This window comes from Mustela nivalis, assembly GCF_964662115.1.
Source record: "Mustela nivalis genome assembly, chromosome: 9".
Taxonomy (NCBI): Eukaryota; Metazoa; Chordata; class Mammalia; order Carnivora; family Mustelidae; genus Mustela; species Mustela nivalis.
The window spans coordinates 64,360,435-64,380,737 of NC_139028.1; the positions used below are offsets into that span (position 1 = coordinate 64,360,435).

General features: G+C 44.9%; 1 protein-coding gene across 3 annotated transcripts in view; it reads left to right on the forward strand.

The window, feature by feature from the left end:
* The window catches only part of CLPB (ClpB family mitochondrial disaggregase), a 142,212-nt gene that overhangs the window by 14,827 nt on the left and 107,082 nt on the right, over window positions 1–20,303 (forward strand). For 2 of the 3 annotated variants that reach the window (XM_082749889.1, XM_082749890.1), the window contains exon 3: window positions 13,930–14,016. In XM_082749889.1, coding sequence (XP_082606015.1) covers window positions 13,930–14,016 — 87 coding nt within the window. Of the gene's footprint in view, window positions 1–3,219; window positions 3,306–13,929; window positions 14,017–20,303 lie in introns of those variants that run through there. The other variant, XM_082749891.1, reaches the window with a different exon arrangement.

Genomic DNA, 20,303 nt, shown 5'->3' on the forward strand with positions numbered 1-20,303 from the left:
TAAATGAGAAAATTAAATGAGAGAAGCTGCTTAGTGCTATGCCTACACATACTGAATGCTCTGTATATAGTATGTTTTGTTACTAAGTGTTGTTAATTACACTGCCCAGTAAATAAGGTAATGGATAGAATTTTCTGAATATTCAGTTGTTACGCTGTACGTGTTTCTTAAGCTTTTAGTGTGAGCATTCAGAAACCTTCCAGACTAACAAAGCCAAGGTAAATAAATAGTAAGTGGGGCAAAAAACTACACAGGCTAGCATGCTTAGTTTTACTCCTTTTTTTTTTTTTTTAATTTTTTTTTTTAAGAGTATTTATTTATTTATTTGACAGACAGAGATCGCAAGTAGGCAGAGAGGCAGGCAGAGAGAGAGAGAGAGAGAGAGAGGGAAGCAGGCTCCCTGTGGAGCAGAGAGCCCGATGCGGGGCTCGATCCCAGCACCCTGAGATCATGACCTGAGCCGAAGGCAGCGGCTTAACCCACTGAGCCACCCAGGCGCCCCTCCTTTTTTTTTTTTTTTTTTAAAAAAGAACTTAACATATATTGAGAATTTTATTTACTTTCTATGGGATATTACTTTTTAATAGCATAATTTTTGTGCATATAATTTTTATATATATTGGTTTGTACTATAAAATATTACAAAATAATACTTTAATAATACTGTTAAATATTATTGATAGTAGCTGATGTTTATTGAATACCTTTTTTGAGGCAGGTATTATGTGAGTCTCTAATCACTAAATCCTCACAACTGTGCAACTAATAATAGTCCCATTTCACAGATGATGAAACAGGAATGAGGATTGCTTGAGTAATTTCCAAAGTTGTCCACTTGGAAGTAGCATACCACTTCATTCTACAGATGAGGAGCCTGAGGCAGAGAGAGGCTTGCTGTGGTCACAGTTTCCTCAGCACTCTTCCAGGGTCCCTTTTCCTGTTCAGGAAGTATTTTTTAGCTAGATGGAGAACCACTTGTGTCTGCCTTTTTGGGAATCTACAAGGTTTCTGAAGAACTTTCTGTCCTTCCCTCTGCTCTTTACCGACACCCTTCTCCCTGCCCCTCACTGCCCTGCACTCCCACCAGGCAAGTCTGGTCTTGCCCTCCATCCCGAGAACCCCATTCCATTCAGACATGGTTTCTCACTGTCCCAAACATGCAGCTTACTCCTTCTACGTGGAAGCCTTTGTGGTACTTTCAGCTCCACCAGTTCTTCTCTCTAGGATCTCTAATTTGTGCTTCACCGCCCACCTCAACCCCTTCCTCTTCTAGAAAGCTCTCCCTCACTGGTAATAATAGCTGTGGTTTATTAAATATCCACTCTGTCTGAGGCAGAGTACTAGATACTGTATATGTATTGTTTTCCTTTCTTGCTACAGTACTGCAGAACAGATGGTGTTATATCCATTTTCCAGATGAGAAAACTTGAGGCTTAAATTTCGCACTCACTACCTCACAGCTAGTAAATAGTGGAGCTGTGATTTAAGCTGAGACCCAAAGCGTGTGCTTTTCTCAGTGCAGTTCACTACTTGTTCTAGCCCGCGGTGAGCTTTCATAACACATTCCCATGGCCTTAAAGTCTGCGCCATACCGTGTCTTGTAGGGTTTTAGCCTCCTTGCCTCTCATGCCCACGTCTCCTCACCTAGGCTGTGCTGTCACATGTCACAGCAAGGTGGATGGTACCTCCCCCTGGCTCCACATAAGGCTGGCTGGGCACTCCAAGGTACACAGTACAGATAGAGTCCAGCTGGCTGATTGATGGGTCGAATGAAACCCTGTTTATTCTCCAGAGGCTGCTCGGCAGGAGGGTACAGCAGCTGGACAGGCTGGCTGGGCTCCGGGCCCTCCATTCATGTGGATGGGAGGCCCAGGAAGGCTGCCTAAGAATCCTCTCTGAGGTTGAGCTGCGGCTTCCATCTCAATGCCCTTTTGTTTGGGGGGGTTAGCACCAAGGCCTCCCATGAAGTCTGTGTGTTTGACCAGCTTTTACAGTTGGATAGTGAGCAGGGACAGGGTGTAAAGCACAAACAATTGGGGGAGGCCTCTGAATTCCCAGGGGTTCATAGTCCAGCAGGCAGGCCAGGGCAGGTGACAGTTACAGCCCCTGCACGGGTAGACAGGTTCCAAAGCACTTTGGTCTCTGGCCTCACTTACTCTTCAGTATTCAGGTCCCTGTTTAGCTTTTCTTACCACTCCCCCACCCCCAAAAAAGGTTTTTGCTGGGAAACATCCAGCCCTCAGTTGAACTTCTCTAGGTATGAAGCCCTCTCTGCCTCCTGAAGAATAAGCAGAGTCTGATTGAATAGCCATTCATTCATTCATTCATTCATTCTTTTCTTTCTTTCTTTTCTTTTTTTTTTGAGATAGAATTCATATACCATAAAATTCACCCCTTTAAAGAGTACAGTCGTTTTTGGTACATTTACAAAATTATATGACAATAACCACTATCTCATTCCAGAACATTTTCATCAATCCCTCACCCCAAAAAAGACCCTAGTTTCATTAGCAGTCTATCCCTGTTCTACCTTCCCACCAGACCTTGGAAACTACTAATCTACATTCTGTCTCCATGGATTTGCCTATCTGGACATTTCATATAAATGAAATCAGACAGTGTGGTCTTTTGTGGCTGGCCTTTTTCACTTAGCATTACGTTTTCTTGATTCATCCATGTTGTAGCATGTATCAGTACTTCGTTCCCTTTTATGGCTGAATAATATTCCACGTATAGATATATCACATTTTATTTATCCTTTCATCAGTTAATGGACATTTATGTTTTTACTTTTTGACTAATGTGAGTAGTTTTGCTCTGAACATTCATGTATAAATTTTTATGTGAATATTTGTTTTCATATCTATTGGGAAGATTTCTAGGAATAGAACTGCTGGGTCATATGGTAATTCTATGTTTAACATTTTAAGGAGCTACCAGACTCTTTTCCGAAGTGGCTGTACCATTTTACATTCTTACCAGCAATAAATGAGCATTCTGATTTCTCCAGTCTTTGCCAATACTTGTTATTATCTGTCTTTTTTATTATCGCTATCCTAGTATGTGTGAAGTGATATCCTACTGTAGTTTTGATTTGCATTTCCCTGATGGCTAATGATCCATCCACTGAGCATCTTTTCATGTACTTATTGGCCATTTGTATATATTCTTTGGCATTTATTTATTCTTTTTTTTCTTGGCATTTATTCTTAAGGTCCATTATAAACTTTATGCCCTATTTGGCATTGAGGAGGAGCATAAACATGTATCATGATGACCTTTGCCTTTCAAGAACTTGCAATCTGGTAAGGGAATTATAATTAGTATGTAAGACAAGTTAAGGCTTCATAGACAAGGTGGTGTTTATTCTGGGCCTAGAGATAGGTCGTATTTGGATACAAGACTTTCTGGACATTTGGAGTAATGTAAGCAATGGCACTTTGTAATTAGAAAAACATTTTATCTTATAGTGCTTTCTGAAGTGGTATGTGTAAAAGTGCTGGCCTTGCACTTGACATGTAGTGGGCTCTCATTATGCATTAGCTTCGTCTGCAGCTGCCCCTTTTAGCCCCTGCTCTGTCCTCTATGACTACGTAGCTTCCTTTTCCTGTTTCAGACATTTAAATATTAGGAGACAGAACCCCAAGCTAAATAAGCCTTGGTTCCCTAAACTGTGCTTTCAGGTCTTCTCCCCATCCTAGTGATTTCCTAATGAAATGGCCCCCAGATTTTGGTGCCATTTCTGAATTGTGGCATTACCACAGTTGTGAGGAGCAGGGCAGTCATCCCCTTTGTTACAGATTTTACGCTTCTATTAATATGGCCTGAATTTGCACTAGGTTTTTTGGCAGCTGCATGGCACTCCTAGATTCTGTTAAGCTTGCAGTCAGCCCAGTCTGCTTAGAACCAGGCCTTCCTGTGCTGCTTCTTTTGATTGGTTTTGTTTACCAAGTTTGTTTTAACCTAAAGGCAAGAGCACTTTAATGTATTGTATTGGTGTTTGAGTATAAAAGTTGTGGAGCTAGTGCAGAGACTACCATGAGGAAGAAGAGGGATGGATTGGCCTGTCTCATATTGAGTCTAAGAGAAGAGGATTTCTTCTAGGAGAGAAGGTTCTAGAAAGCAGAACTAATCAGAGTATCTTCATCCCTCAGATCCTTCCTTTCTAGTTAAATCTCTTCCTTCTTTATCATTTTTTGTCATTGATTAGTCCCATCAGATTCCTATGGTGTGCTGGCCCCAGCTTAAATGTAGGAAAGAAGGGTGAAAAAAATGGGATATGTGCCCTGAAGACTGTGGTTCAGCAGAGAGAGCATGGGTTCCAGTCCCAAGCTGCCACGTACTGGCCAGTCACCTTTTTTTTTTTTTTTTTAAGATTTTTAAATTTTATTTATTTGACAGAGATCACAAGTAGGCAGAGAGGCAGGCAGAGAGAGAGGGGGAAGCAGGCTCCCTGCTGAGCAGAGAGCCCGATGATGTGGGGCTTGATCCCAGGACCCTGAGATCATGACCTGAGCTGAAGGCAGAGGCTTAACCCACTGAGCCACCCAGGCGCCCCTAGGAGGCCAGGTATTTTGCACGGTTCGTCTTTAACTGAAAAGCTTATGCGGTTCTGGACGTTAGCAATGGTGGTTCTAGTGCTAACCCTGTTTGGGAAGTCTGAGCCACTTCTGTGTCTCACTGCCATAGCACACATGACAAACTTTCTGGAAACCCAGCCAGCTGCCCAGCTGCCCTCCGTAGCACCTAGAGTCCTGCTGCGGTGCCAGTAGGTGGCGCCCATGGCCCTTCCCCACACTTCAGCTGCCTAGACAGGGCTTTCCTTGTCACCAGGGCAGCTGGGGACAGAGCATATAGCCCTGGGCAGTGGTACCCAGACAAGGGTGCCCTGGGCCGCTCCCTCCCCTTTCTAGCATTGTATTGTTGCTTTTCATGTTTTATTGTATCCCAGCCCCGGGACACACTGCTTGGGGAAACAGAGATTTCCTCAGGAGGACCGTAGGAGGTCCTTAGGGGAATTGGGTTTCTGCCTGTCCTTTCTGGCCCAGCTCATGCCTCTGCCTCTAGAAAGTTGTCCCTGTGGTTCTGTTGCTCTGACCTACATTTGCATGGTACCCTCTCCAGGGTCCTCCCTTATATTTTAGCTGTTCGTCAGATGTGGAGCTAAATAGTGAGTGCCTTGAAGGCAAGGACACTGGAACTTACCCTGCTCAGAATCCTATAATAACTACAGTTTCATGAAAAGTTTGTGAAATGAATGGGTGAATACTAGGAGATGGGCTCCTCTAAAAATTGTTATCCAAACTGAAGGACATTCTACAAACAAACTAGCCTTACTCTACAGCAGTGTTAGAATTATGGAAATCAAAGAAAGCCTGAGCAACTATTCTAGGTGAAAGGAAACTGAAGACACATGCAGTGTCTGATTCTAACATTGATCCTGGCTTATATCTGTTTTACAGGGAAAATTGCTATAAAGGATATTATTGGGGGAGTTGGCAAAATTTGAATATTAGATAAAAATATTTTATCAATGTTAAGTGTCCCAAATTTGATCATTGTTGGTTAGTGGTTATGTAAGAGATTAGCCTCATCCTAGGAAATATCTGCTGAAGTATTTAGGAGTAAAGGGTCATAATGTTTGAAACTAACTCTCACATGGTCCAGGAAAAAATAGAGAAAAGGAGTGGTTAAGCACAGAGGCAAATGTAACAAGAATCTGAATGAAGGACAGAGGCTGAGGTTTTTTGTGCTGTTTTTATAACTGCACTGTATGCTTGACATCATTTTAAAATAAAGTTTAAAAAAATAATCTCTGCACTTTCATGTGTGTCAAGTTCCTGCTAGAAACTATGAGAGATGGGACGAAGAATGGTCACCCAGCATTGGACTTCATTCTGTTTAATCCAGCAATATTCAGTGAGGGTCTGATATAGCTCCTCTGCTGTGTACTTATGAACAAGTAGATCACTTGTGGTAATGACAGTTAACTTTTGGAAAATATAAGTGCTTGACATACGCTATTTCTTTTGGTCAAGCTCAGCACCCTTGTTAGGTAGGTCTGGTAGGCTCATAAGGTTAGGTGACTGAGGTTCAGAGAGGTCAACATAACCTGCCATAGTCACACAGTCTGGAAGAGACAGATACAGGCTCATATCCAAATTAGTATAGTTGAAGGCTGATGCTTTGTGAACCTCCATGTTTGTATGTATATAGAAGAAAGGATTGGACTGATTGATCTTTGCAGATCATTCTTTATATCTAGGAATTTAAAACCTATATGATAGGAAATAACTAGTTATGAAGCTTGCAGGCTGCATAAATGCCTGTCTTTCTCCTCCCTCACTGCTCACCGGCTTCCCTTTGGAGCAGTTCTGGTATGGCATTGCTGGAGTGGGCCATCTTCCTAGTAAGAAGAGCATCTCGAGAGCTTCCTAGAAGACGGGTCCCAAGAGGGGCCTTTGAGGAGAATGCTTAGGTCAAGTAGCAAATGCAGAAGATGCTAGAGACGCCTTGTGTTTGTGGGGTTAGATAACTAGGAGCCTGCCTGAAGTCTGCTGGCCCAAGCTGGGCTGAGAGCAGCCTCCTTCCTGCCTTGCCCTGCCCCTCTCAGCCCTGGTTGACTGGGTAGATAAGGCGCAGATGGAGGCTCTGTGTGTGTGTGTGTGTGTGTGTGTGTGTGTGTGTGTGTGGATTCTAGCCCCAGGCGCCTTGCTTCTGCTCAGACAGCCTGGCCTGGTGCTGTTATTACTGTAAACAGGACCTTCTGCGAGGCTCCAACCAGAGCCCTGTTGCCCAGATAGTGATCATGATTGAGTCTGCATGGCTCACTGCTTCCAGGCCTCTGATGCAGGTGGGCCAGGGCTCCCTACCCTGCAGCCCCCTCCCCAGCTGCAGCTGAGAGCCAGTTAATGCAAAGGATCCGGAAATCAGTTGGAACAATGCGCGATTGAAGTTCAGTGGCCGCTTTGTATTGATTGGTCATAAAGAAAGAAGAAGAAAAATCAAGTGGTACCTCCCTCCCCTGAGTGGAAGAGCTGGTTAGCCAGAATAACTCAAAACTGCCCATATCCCTGACTGGGACTCTCCCTCCTACAGACAGCAGGGACAGCAGCCAGGGGACTTGTCTTTTCTTTGGAAGTCTTGCTAGTGCCTGTATCTGTTAGGAATCCACTTCTCAAATTTTGATGTTATATGTATTTAGAATCCCAAGATTTCAGGCCTGGGAGGGACTTAAGAAATCATTTGTTCTGTTATTTTACCACAGAGAAAGGGGAGGCGCAGAGAGACAGATCTGGATCATACAGCTAGTTACCGAGAGAGCTGTGACTAGAATCCATGGCCTCCAGCTCCAGGCCTGCATCTTAAGTGTCCCCAGCCCTGAGCCTGAGAAGCTAACCCACACTTTCCCACATATACACAGGAGCCCAAGTTCTTTGAAAAAGACAGGCCCACCAGTACAGAACAGGAACTTTCAACATAAGACTGAGGTGTTGGTGAGTGTGTAAGGACGTGTTCATTCAGCCCACATGTGGCGGTGGTGCTAGCGCAGGGAGTGAGGAGTCTGGAGGGCCACACTCACTGGGTGGGTGGGGGACACAAGGAAACTGCTAAGTGTTGATACAGGTTAGCACAGGCTTCTTCCAGAAAGAAAGGGGAAGGGTTTTTTTCCCCCCTAAGAAAGTTTTGCTTAAAAAAGCAATAGTATATTTATTGCTACAAATAAATAAATAATAAAATTTAAAAGAATACAGAAGCACTCACAGCAGGAAGGGAAAGTTTGACCCTCTCATCCTCTTTTCCATTAATTGTTTTGTGTTTGGTCCCCAGCCTTCAGAACCCTCCTGGATCCCTGATCACAGCAGCTTTGTCATCCACCCCCCCACCTGCCCGCCGTGATGTTTTAGTCTCCTATGGAAATCTCAGGTTTGGGGCTAGGGTACCCTTATTCTTCCACTGCCCTTGCCTGGGGATTTGAGACTGTTTATTTATGAGTCCACAGCAAATTTTGAGCACATATGGTCCAAGTTCTGTGTACACCTTTCACACATATCCTTTACTGTTCCGTCCTTAAAATGGGGTAGGTACTAATTGGAAATAATAATAGCACTGTTTGTCCAGTGCTTTATTGCATGGCTAGTATTTTTCTATATTTTGTCTCATTGTTTCTTAATGGTACCCCCGTGTGACCTATAGATAGGGCTGCTGGGGTCCTCTCCATTTTTAACAGATGTGGAAACGGGCTCAGAGAGCATGAGCTGTTACTCAGATGAAGGGACCAAGTGAAGTTCAGAGAGGCTAGGTCATTGATTCATCCATTCCTGCCCACCCAGTAAGTGCCGGAGCCTGCATGTGGACCACATCCATCCTGCTTCTTCCCCTAGCTCCCACTACTGCCTGAGATCTGTGTAAGAACTGGGCTTTTACTCCTGACTGCTAGTGTGACCTTCTCCTTGTCCACTGCCCTGGACCACCTCCAGTGAGTGTCACCCACTACTGCCCTGCCAGGCAGAAGACCTAGTTCATTAGGGAAGGGTCTTCTACAAGTCTGCAGGGAGCCCAGAAAGGCCTGCTGTGCCCAGCCCCCGGACACAGGCTGCTCTGCCCTGAGTGGCAACCCACATTAAGCATTCCACTCATCATCTCAGGGATGATGGAATCCTAACCTTTTCGGGAGACACCATGCTCTGTCACAAGCATTGCTCTTTTTAAAAGAGATTAATTCACTTGCCGCATTTTGTCTGTTGGTGAAAATCACAGGGGAGAGCAGGGGTGGCTTTCTCAGGCCTCAGAGGCCCTTTCAGCCACTCTCAGCAGGCAGCCACCCGCAAGCCCAGCTGGCCCCTACTTTGAAATGACTGCCCACTGGGCATTCACTTGCAAAGCAACAAAATGAAATGGAGGAGACCTGTGTGTGTGAAATGCTAACTTTGAAGGCTGCTCTCTATGGAAGGGAGGTGGGGGAGGGGCCCCACCCAGCTCTGAAGGAGGCAAAGTTGTAGTTGGCTTTGCTTGTGGTGCTTTGTTGTGTTGGTTCTGCTCCTCCCTCCTCCCTTGATTTGACCAGTGCCGCCACTCTATGGAGTGCTACTATGTGGTGTCACTTTTAATCCTTACAACACCTTGCACAGTAGAGATTAATATCCCCCATGTCCCAGCTAGTAAGCGACAGAGCCAGAATCTGACCCCCAGCCCTTGGACTCCAGGGTCATTGCTTTTTCCATTACACTGGAGGCCCAGGAGGCTGCAAAGAACAATGCTCAGTCAGGATGCTGGGCTGGGCTCAAACCCTGCAGTGTCACCGAAGAGCACTGAGATTTGCCTCTCAGAAGTGATGCTTCAGGTTGGTGGTACCCTTCCCTCAGGTTTCTGTGCCCCCTCTTGAAGCCCGCATGGACCCATGGGGAGGCTGAAGCTCAGAATGAGATACCTTTCCCAGAGTGTTAGAGGAGGCAACGGCAGCCCTAACTAGAGCCCCTGGCGCCTGCCTACTCTGTGCTCCTTCAGCTCTGGTCATTGGCAGGATCGCAAGTTTGGAGAAGCCCTTTTTCCCAGCAGTCCTCCTGTTAAAAGAAAATCCTGCATTGTATGGAAAAGGAAAATCCCAAAGTGCTAATGGGCGTGTAACAAGTAGCTCAAAATTATTGCTAATCAGAGATGCAAGCTAAGACAATAACGTGAGATTCCTTTAGACCTATGGGGCTTGCAGTCAGTAGGAAGCTGGCAACTGCCCAGTGTTGGTAGGGAGAGCAGTACACAGGAACATCCCTGTCCTGCTGGTGGGAAGGTAGATGGAGCAGCTGTCCCGGAGAAGACCCTGGCAGAGTGGCATCAAACCAAGTAACTGAAACCTAGGGATCCCACTGCAAATGCATGTCCAAGAGGGCACATGTAAGACATTCTTTGAGCATCAATTTGGTGGCTGGGACATGGAGGCTTCCTGAGTGGGTATCAGCAGAGAGGGAGAAATCTGGTGGATGTGTCATGGAGAACTATATAGCAATTCCTAAAAATTGAATTATTGTATACCTAGCAGTATGGGTTTATCTTAAAATTCAATTTCATGTGAAAAGAGGTAATAAACAGAAATGCATATGTGTATATGTGTATAAAAAGAAAAAACGCTGCTTGGTTCAGGTTCTGGAAAGCAAGAACCTCTGTCTTGTGTCCTCCTCAGGAGCCAGCATGCAGCTGGGCACAAAGTAGGTGTGCACACATGTTTGTTGAATAAATGAATAGAGGACTGCCTGGAGCCAGGCTGGCTGAATTATCCAGGTCATCCTGTGTGACCCTGTCTCAGAATCCCTGGGTATTGGCCAACCTGCTGCTGCCAGCTTCAGACTAGAACATGTTGGTCCATCAAGGCAGAGGGGAAGTAGGGTAAGCTGGCAGGCAGAAGTCACCATGTACTGAACTCCGGCTATACTCCAGGTACTGGGCTGGGATCCCAGCAAAGTAGAGATTAGTGTCCCTATTCGATAGGTAAGAAAACTGAGACTCAGAGAATTGATTTGTTCAGGATTATCTAGCTGGATGAGAATTTGAATCCAGGTCTAGTTAATTCCAAAGTCCTTTATTCATCCTTTTCATTACACTATACTTGGCCCTCAAGGGACATCTCCACCCCTTCTTCTGTCCTGCTTCCAGAGCAGAGCTGCTTCCAGAACTCTCAGGACCCAGGCAGGGGAACATGGGTCCCTGACCCACTAGAGACAGGAGGGATTCTTACTGCACTGAGTTTCTCCTGGCTGTGTCCTGCTTTCTCATTTCCCTTCTCTGGCTCATCTCCTTTGGTCTCCTATTACAGCAGCCCCCAAACTGTCTTCTTGTCCCTGCTTTCTACTCTCTTCCCTTTCAGACTCAGCTTGCTTAAGCTATCAGGTTAATTTTATAGTTTCTTTTGCCCAAAACCTTCAGTGACAACCCCTCTGCCTGTGGTGAGAGTCTAAGGAACGCTGAAGAGGTTTCCTCTCTGTTGCCAGCTTTAGTTGATTAATGATGGCTGATTCGAATGAGTGTTGAGGAGTAGAATTCTGAGGCTTTTTCAAAGGCTCCACAGGACAGAGCTGTGGAGGGAGTCATGATTCTGACTTCAGTGCAGGAGAGTAGCATGTATGCCAGGCATTTGTCAACCCTTTAGACTGGGTTTTTAACCTAAGATCTCTGTTACTGATTTCTTGAAGAGCTGTGAACTTGTGGACGTTGTAAAAAGAAAGGAGGAAGGAAGGAAGGAAGAAAAAAAAAAGGAAAAATTCTTCTATGGGTATGTGTGTTCCTTTGAACTTTTCTGGAGAGAGTCATCAGCTTAAAGCCTGTGGCTCAAAAAGGTTTATGCCCACCACCTTGGTAGCTTGGCTTTAGAGGTCCTGTTGTAGGCCCTGCAAAACTTGGCAGCTGCCTGTTTCTCTGCTGTGAGCTGACACCTGGATGGATCTGCCTGAATCCATTTGTATCTCTGAATCTGCCTTCCCATTGCTTCCCTGCTTCTGTCTTGTTACTTTTGTCTGGACCGGCATGCACTTCCTCCCTTGCCTCTTAATTGTTCTTGTTCTTCAAGGCACACTTTGTGTCTTTTCCTTCAGAAACCTCTTTGTTTTGCCTTAGCTGGTCCTGATTTTCTAGCCTCCCGGACTGAGAACCAGAGAAATGAGGCCATCTGATCAGAATCACAGGATCAGAAGTCCAGGCTCTAAGCTTTCCAACCCATGTGCTTTGCACAGCACCTGCTAAGCCAGGGAAGGTTTTGTAAATTAAGGAGGTTTTGTACAAAAAGAGGTGGTTTTTTTTCTTTGTTTGTTTGTTTGTTTGTTTGTTTTTGTCTCATAGGGCTCTTAGTCACTTTAATATTCTTGTGCATAGAAAATTGTTTCTGGGGGTGCCTGGGTGGCTCAGTCATTTAGGATCTGCCTTTGGCTTGGGTCATGATCCCAGGGTCCTGGGATCAAGCCATGCAGCAGGCTCCCTGCTTGGCAGGAAGCCTGCTTCTCCCTCTCCCCCTCCCCCTACATGTGTTCCATCTCTCACTGATAAATAAAATCTTAAAAAAAGAAAAAAAGTTGTTTCTGCAAAAAGAAGCATACCTGTGTGTGGCAAAGAAGCCTAGGAGTTTCTCTAGAAGAATCCTCCAAATTAGAGGGGAGAGATGAGGGTTTCCTGACCTCCTCTCTGGACAACCCTCCCTCACATTTTGGGCCCAGTCATGCTGCCTTCTTCTCTGGGAGAGAGGCTTTACTTCTGCCTGATATACTCCTACCCCTCCCTTGACCCCATTTGACTGGCTAGCTCTCTGGCATGACCTCCTCAGGGAGGACTTCCTGCTCACTGAGCCTGAGTTAGGTTCCCTGGGTGTGCACCTGGACCCTGCACTCCCCCATTCACAGAGCCCCTCCCATGCATGCTTATGGCTTGCTGGCCAGTCTCCCTGCACTCTGACAGTGCCTGTTCCCTCCTTGCATTAGCACAGGCCAGGTGAATCCTACATGCTCTGGCTCTTCCTCCCAAGCCATCATCACCTGCTGCTTCAACCCGCACCAAGCTTTTATTTGGCTTAGTCCGGATGAGCAGTTACTGCACATTGTGACACAAGAGTGGAGCTAGGACTCAACCCCACCCCCGGACTCTCTGCTGGTGCCTTTCATTTGGAACCCACTGAAGAGTCAGTGGCCTCCCAGTTCCCCAAACACCCTCCACTATTCCTGCCTTGTTGGTGAATCGCTCTTGGCTTTTGGTCTTACACTCTCCTGGCCTCCTGTGGCACTTCTGGTGGGAAACCACACACTCCAGGCTTTGATTTCCTACTATCCTTAGTCTCCTCCCATTCACCCCTCCCGACTTCAGCTAAATCATTTGCTCACTAGGTTAGACCCCCTGTCTTTTCACCCCCACCCAGAATCTAGCACAGGACCAAGCACATACCATGAGTGGCTAAAGTCAGTTGAGTCTCTTGTCCTCCATGATCCATGGAGCGAGGCTGAGTCTGGGGGAAGGGCGGTGATGACAGGAATTCTGGCTATAGTGGCATTATCAGCCTGAACTTCAATCACTGATTGCCCCTTAGCTGGCTTTGTGACCTTCAGCGAGACATTTCACCTCATCCATGAAAAGAGGTTAGCATCAATTCCTTAAGCTTGTGTGAAGAGTAAATGAGAGCATGTGTGTCAAGTTCTGAAGGCACTTCGTGCTTATAGTAGATGTTCAATAAGAGTTGGTTCTGTTTATTCCCCTTCTCTATGTCCACCCCCACTTTGCAGGGCCCTTTGTTCCCAGAACCCAGAATTTAGGATTTTAGTGATATATTTAAAGCCTTGTTTTTGTTAGTTTATCGAACAACGCTTGAATTCCTACCATGTGCTAGACACTGACCTAGAGAATCAAATAGGCTCATGTGAACTTTCCTAGAAACCTAATCCAGCATTTCTAATACTCTTCCCATCTGTCCTTGGGTTCAAGATTTTCAGTTTCCAAACAGCCACAATACAGAGAAACCTGAGGATGTGATCCTTTTGTAAACTGGGAACTACCTAGATAACCAGTGTCATTGGGCATGAACATAGGGAAATTCTAAGGATGGAAAAGATATCTGTGGACTGGATGTGCCAAGAAAGCCTTTACAGGAGGGAGTTCTTAAGCAGGATTGAACCCCATAGCATGCTAGTAGGATTTGAATGGGCGAAGAATCAGGGAAAGAACATTCTGGACTGTGGGAGTGTCAGGGTATTAAAGTAGGGAAGGCACATTATTTCCTCAGAAGGCTGAGAAGATAACAGCAGGGGGTCAGACTCATTCAAGCCAGAGGAACTGGGGTGGGTATTTAGTACTGTGACTATTTCCAGATTCACCCAGCCTCCCTGTTTTTTGATGATTTCACTTATTCCACTCCTACTACCATGATAAGCCATTTACTAAAAATATTCCTCTGTCTCTTTCTAGGCTCTTGTCGGAAGGTGCAGATGTTAATGCAAGGCACAGACTCGGCTGGACGGCACTCATGGTGGCAGCCATCAGCCGAAATGACAGGTGAGAAATCTTCTTCCACGCAGGGCTCCCTTAGCCTGATCCTTGCAGACCACATTCCAGAACCCTTTCCCGCCCTTGCTTGTCTCCTTGCTGTCTTCCCCAGAGTCAAGGTGATGGACTGAGCTGAAGGTCAGGTCTATACCTGGTGTAATGAAAGTATAGGAGATGGGGAAAAGGCAGAGATAGCCTTGGATCCTGGCTTCATCTTTCATTTGCTTTGTGACCTTAGTTAGGTGAGTCGTTTGCATTATTGAAGCCATGAAATGTTTGCAAGGCTGTGTTAAGTGGTTGAAGGTACACATGTGAGTTCTGTTTATGTTTTCATTATCTACCATCTGTCCATGTGGAGGAATCTAGTCACTGTCCTCAGCGAGGGCTCCACTGGGCTATTTCTTTGGAGATTCTGATGGAAATTAGGGAAGGGGGTACCCCCTCCCTCCCATTAGAAACCCTGCTCTTTTCCTGCGCACTTCCCCATTCCCACTGAGAAGCTATTTTATAAAGATTGAAATAGTCCCCTATATATAGAGTGTTATATCCAGTTCTCACAACTGCCACAATTTGCCAGAATTCTCATTTTGCAGCTGAGAGAACTGAACCCCAGTAAGGTAAGATGATTTGTCTGAGGTCACGCAGACAAGAATTAGAATTTGGTCTGGCTGCCAGCAAAATTTGTGTTTTACTTTACCTCACTGCTGCCTCCCACTGCCAGATCCAGGATCCTACTTCTCCTTCCCAGTTTTTAGCTGTAGTTATGCAAAGAGTTGATTAAATAAGAGCAAAAAGAAATGCTTTCAAAGAAAGCAGACTGGGCACTTGAGTAGCAGCCATGGAAATTGATAGTTTGAAGTGCCCAGTTTTAATTTTTCCTTTAAGCTGATCATTAAGGCTTTTGTCTGCCACTGCTGGCCTCCTTTGGAAGGATCATAAATGTCGAAACCAACGAAACAGGGACTTTTTAATATAGAGGTAGCACTGCCTTAGACAGGCTGAGAGACTTAGCTGTATAGGATTCTCTTCTATGTTTCTCTGTCCTGAACCTGTTCTCAGCATTCCATTTCCTTATTTGCCTCATAAGCTTCAAGCACTTGAAAGGAAACTTGGTATAAATAGGCTTTGCAGTTGAGAGGCTTGGAATCCGTCCTGGTTCTGACCCTTAGTTGAATTTCAGAATTCTGTGGGCCCCCTCTTTCTCCACCTGAAATCAGTTATTTTCACAAGCATTTGGTAAATATCCTCTCTGAGCCAGACTCTGTGCTAATCACTGGAGAATCAGAGACCTTGGGAACTCAGGGTCCAATGTGGAAAGGAAAGGCAGGTAGAGACACAGAGTCTAGCATGACCCATGATGTCAGAGCCATGTGGACAGGATATTATCAGAGCAGAAGGTGTGAGGGGACTGCCTCTGGTAGCAGAGTAGATTCCCGCTGTATTTTTGTGAGAGCCCAGTGAGGTAGTATATGTGTCACCTGTTGCAAATGTCGAGTTGTTACTCTCTTTTGCCCACATTAGTCCTGTCTACACACAAGCATATGTTTATTCTGCCACTGATACTCCACCCACCACCACCTTCACCCCACCCACCAGTTTTCTTTTCCAGCTTTGGGGGGTCTCCATCCACAAGAGATAGCAAGCAGGTGGCAGAGAAAAGGGAGGGGAGTGTGTGGCCCTTCTAGGTGTAGTATTTCCACCACTGAGACAGATGAGGAAATAACACTATACTTAAAAAAGAGTATTGTCAGTCAGTGCACAAATTGCTGGTAGATGTGCTCTGGGGACACTTTTCTCTAATTCTAATGACTTGTTATCTTAACTGATTGCCCTGTCTTTATCCAGTTCCATTAGCAATTCAGTGATGCTTGTTGAGCAAAGTGAGAGTGTTGGCTGGTATTTACTTGTTTGGGTTCTTAGGACTAATTATTGGTGGGGTTTTTTTGTTTTTTTTTTAAAGATTTTATTTTTTGGTTGAGAGAGAGCACAAACAGGGGGAGCAGCAGAGGGAGAGAGAGAAGCAGGCTTCCCACCAGGCAGGGAATCCGATGCGGGGCTCGATCTTAGGACCCGAGGATCATGACCCCAGCCTAAGGCAGTTGCTCAGCTGACTGAGCCACCCAGGCGCCCCAATTATTGGTGTTTTAAACATGCATTTTGTGTCTTCCTCTTCCTTCCAGTGATTTTTATTAAAAATGGCATACCTTTTAGTTTAATTTATTCATATCACAATATTTTTGGGGGACCTACTGTTTTCTAGGCACTATTCTTGACAAAGATGCCTACCCTCATAGACCTTATGTCTATACTAGTGGTGGTGCCTAGATAAGAACAGATAGTAAATTATAGCAGAATACATAAATAAAATATATACCATATTAGAAGGTAAGAAGTGCTATAGAAAGAGGAAAAATAGAACATGATAAAAAGGAATGCCAGGAGTACCTTGGTCAGGGTGAGTAGGCCTCATTGTAAAGGTGCCATGGGAATGGTCTTAAAAGATGATCATGTCCATACCGGTACAGTCTGCCAATAAGTTTCTCCTTATTAGAAGTGTACTGATCCTCATTTCATCAGTTACCAAGACCTTCTGGAATCATATCGGCCAGGCCCGAAATGCCACCATTTCATTTGGACTTGGGTGAAGGGGGGGGTAGAGGGGTGCAGCACCCCTTGCTTCAAGGCTGAAAGCAGAGAACCTTCACCTCTGTTAGATGTCAGCCCACAGCCTCAAGGAAGAGGTGTTAAGAGGATCCAGTCATTTCACCCTCAACTGCCTTTAGTGAGTGCCTGCTTCATGCCTATGTCCTGAGGGATATAGCACAATAATCTCTATCCTTAAGGAGACAAACATCTTGTGAACTGTTATTTATATATGTATTTTTTAACTTAATTTTGAATAGTAAAGACAGTACTATTTTATTTAATTTTTTAAAAAATACAGTACTGTAGAACAAAATTTTAAAAGTATGTATGGGAACTTAATTTATAATTTATTCTCTCCTTTTATTTCCAAAAAGGGCTTGCAGTGACTCAAATTAAAATACAAATATAAATGTACACAGGAGAGTTAAAACTGGATCAGGATCAGAAATCATATTGGTAAAAGGAAAGGTAATTGTATCAGGATTGAACTAGAGATTTTCTTTTCTGAAAATAGCTTTATTATTTTTGTAAAAATAATATAGAGAAGAAAGTAGCAGTCAACTGAATTCCCTCTATCTAGAAATTAAGCAGTGTGTGTGTGTGTGTGTGTGATTTCACATAAATGGGACCATGCTATACTCACTGTAAGTCAGGTAATTAGTGGAATTTTCACTTTAGATTGAAGTTTCCTAATGAGCAGGGCAAAAATAGGGATACAGAGGATCTGGTTCTTCAGGGAAAAAAAACTCTGTTCTGACACCCATGTGTATTATCATTTTATGTATCCAGCAAACATTTTTTAAAACTATACTGTGTCTGGTGCTGATGTGCTAGGCTCTGAGGGGATTCAGATAATAAGCAGCACAACTTTTGCCTTAAGAAGCTTCCTTGGGGGGCGCCTGGGTGGCTCAGTGGGTGAAAGCCTTTGCCTTCAGCTCAGGTCATGATCCCTGGGTCCTGGGATCGAGCCCCACATCGGGCTCTCTGCTCCGAGGGAAGCCTGCTTTCTCCTCTCTCTCTGCCTGCTTGTGATCTCTGTCTGTCATATAAATAAATAAAATCTAAAAAAAAAAAAATAAAAAGAAAGAAAGCTTCCTTGGACTGCCGACATCAAGGACTTGAGTAATGTGATGGCCATTGTCTTCAGTAGCCATTCTGCCAAAGATTTACCAACATTCTACTAGGATGATCCTTTTTCCAGCCCTAGTAACAGCTTGGGTGTAGTAGTGACTTCAGGGGCAGTTGCTGGGGGCTGACCCCTTTTCCATAGTGAGGCCTCCGTAAGCCTCATGCCACAGGCACTTGTTTCGCTGGAGTCTGGGGGCCTCGTTCTGTGTTGCTCTTTGACCCTGCCTAGCTAAAGGCTGAGCCACCGGGTCCCAGGATGATCACTGTGACTTAGCATAGCCTTCACCAGCTCGTGCAAATATACCCAGCCTGCAGCTAAATTCAATTAGTTTTCTTTAAGAAGGGAAAGAAATCCAATTTTACCAAACACGGACAGACGGTGGAAGGCACTTTGATGTTACAACCTCTCAGTGATGCTTTACTTAGTCACAAGTTCATAAGCAAGAAGGCTTAATTACTTGGGAAAACACAGGATTAAAACTGGACACAATAGCTGAGTATCCGCTCTTAGGCGACTTGATTCGAACCCATGTACCCAGTTCGTGTGTGGTGCAAACTTTGATGTGTGCTATGACAAGCTGAAAGTCATGACCCCCTCAGGGAAGCTCCTTCACATGGCATTTGCAGGATGTGTAGGCGGAGAGGCAGGGCCTGCCAGGCCTGTTTGCTCAACTTTGATGTCCAAGCAGCCACAGGCCCCTCTGTTTGCTCTTTCACTGAAGGATGGATTGGGATCCTCCTACCTTTCCCAGTGGACAATGGCCAGCAATGGAGTGTGACGACTGTTGACCATTCCAGGAGCCTGGCGGACCAGAACAGGGCTTTTGGGAGCCCAGAGCCTGGGGGGCCAAAAGCTGTTTATAAGACAGCCATTTCTCCAGATGTAGTTTTCCTTAAAGTCTAATGCTGGTTGGGTGCTTATAGTGGAGGTAAAAATAGCCTCGTGAGTTTTAACAGGTATCAGCTATTGCTTGACTGTCCATCCAGTGGCACTAAGGTATTTGTAATCTGAAGGTTGAAGTCTGTCCTGTTCCTTTCATCAGTGTGTATATGCAGGGGATAACGGTTTGGCAGAAAAATGGTATGATTTAGATCCTTATAATTTTTAATTCTTCAAAAAAGAAACTCAAAACAGACATATGATAAAGGAATGTTACCGGAAGATATAAAGAACTCTTATAAATCAATAGTAAAAAGACAACCCAGTTCTTAAAAAATGGGCAAAAGTTTGAGCAGACATTAACCAGAGAAGAAATGGATGGCAAATAAGCACGTGAAAAGATAACTCAGCATTAGTCATTTAGTATGGCTAAAATTTAGAAAATCTGACAATACCAAGTGCTGACAGGGTTGCAGAACAATTGCCATCGTTGCTAATTAGGAATGCATTATGCTGTGGCCACTTTGGAAAACAGTTTGGCAGTTTCTCATGAAGGTAAAACATATATTTACCACGCAACCCAGCAATACTAGCTCCTGTATTAACTTTGTCCATGAGATATAACAACATACATCTTCAAAAAAGACCTGTATTGGGGGTGCCTGGGTGGCTCAGTGGGTTAAGCCGCTGTCTTCGGCTCAGGTCATGATCTCAGGGTCCTGGGATCAAGTCCTGCATCAGGCTCTCTGCTCAGCAGGGAGCCTGCTTCCTCCTCTCTCTCTCTCTGCCTGCTTCTCTGCCTACTTGTGCTCTCTCTCTGTCAAATAAATAAATAAAATCTGGGGCACCTGGGTGGCTCAGTGGGTTAAGCCGCTGCCTTCGGCTCAGGTCATGATCTCGGGGTCCTGGGATCGAGTCCCGCATCGGGCTCTCTGCTCAGCAGGGAGCCTGCTTCCTCCTCTCTTTCTCTCTGCCTCTCTGCCCACTTGTGATTTCTCTCTGTCAAATAAATAAATAAAATCTTTAAAAAATAAATAAATAAATAAATAAATAAATAAAATCTTAAAGAAAAAAAAACAAAGACCTGTATGCAGACATTTATAGTAGCTTTGTTCATAATCACCAAAAACTGGAAATCACCCAGGAAATCATCCAGGGATACTGGAAATATCCCTCAGCTGGTAAATGGACAAATTGTGATACATCCATACAGTGGACCACTACTCAGCAATTAAAACTATTCAGAGGCGTCTGGGTGGCTCACTTGGTTAAGCGACTGCCTTCACTCAGGTCATGATCTCAGGGTCCTGGGATCAAGCCCCACATCAGGCTCCCTGCTCCAGGGAAGCTTGCTTCTCCCTCCCCCTCTGCCTGCTGTTCCTCCTGCTTGTGCTCTCTCTTTCTGTTACATAAATATAAAATCTTTAAAAAGAAACCCAAACCATTTACACATGCGGCAAAAGGGATGAATCTTTTTTTTTAAAGAGAGAGTGCATGCACGTGACTGGGAGAGGGGAAGAGAGAGAGAATCATAAGCAGGCTCCACGCTCAGTGCAAAGCCCAACACAGGGCTCAATCTTACAACCCTGAGATCATGATGTAAGCTGAAATCAAGAGTTGTACGCTTAACTGACTGAGCCAC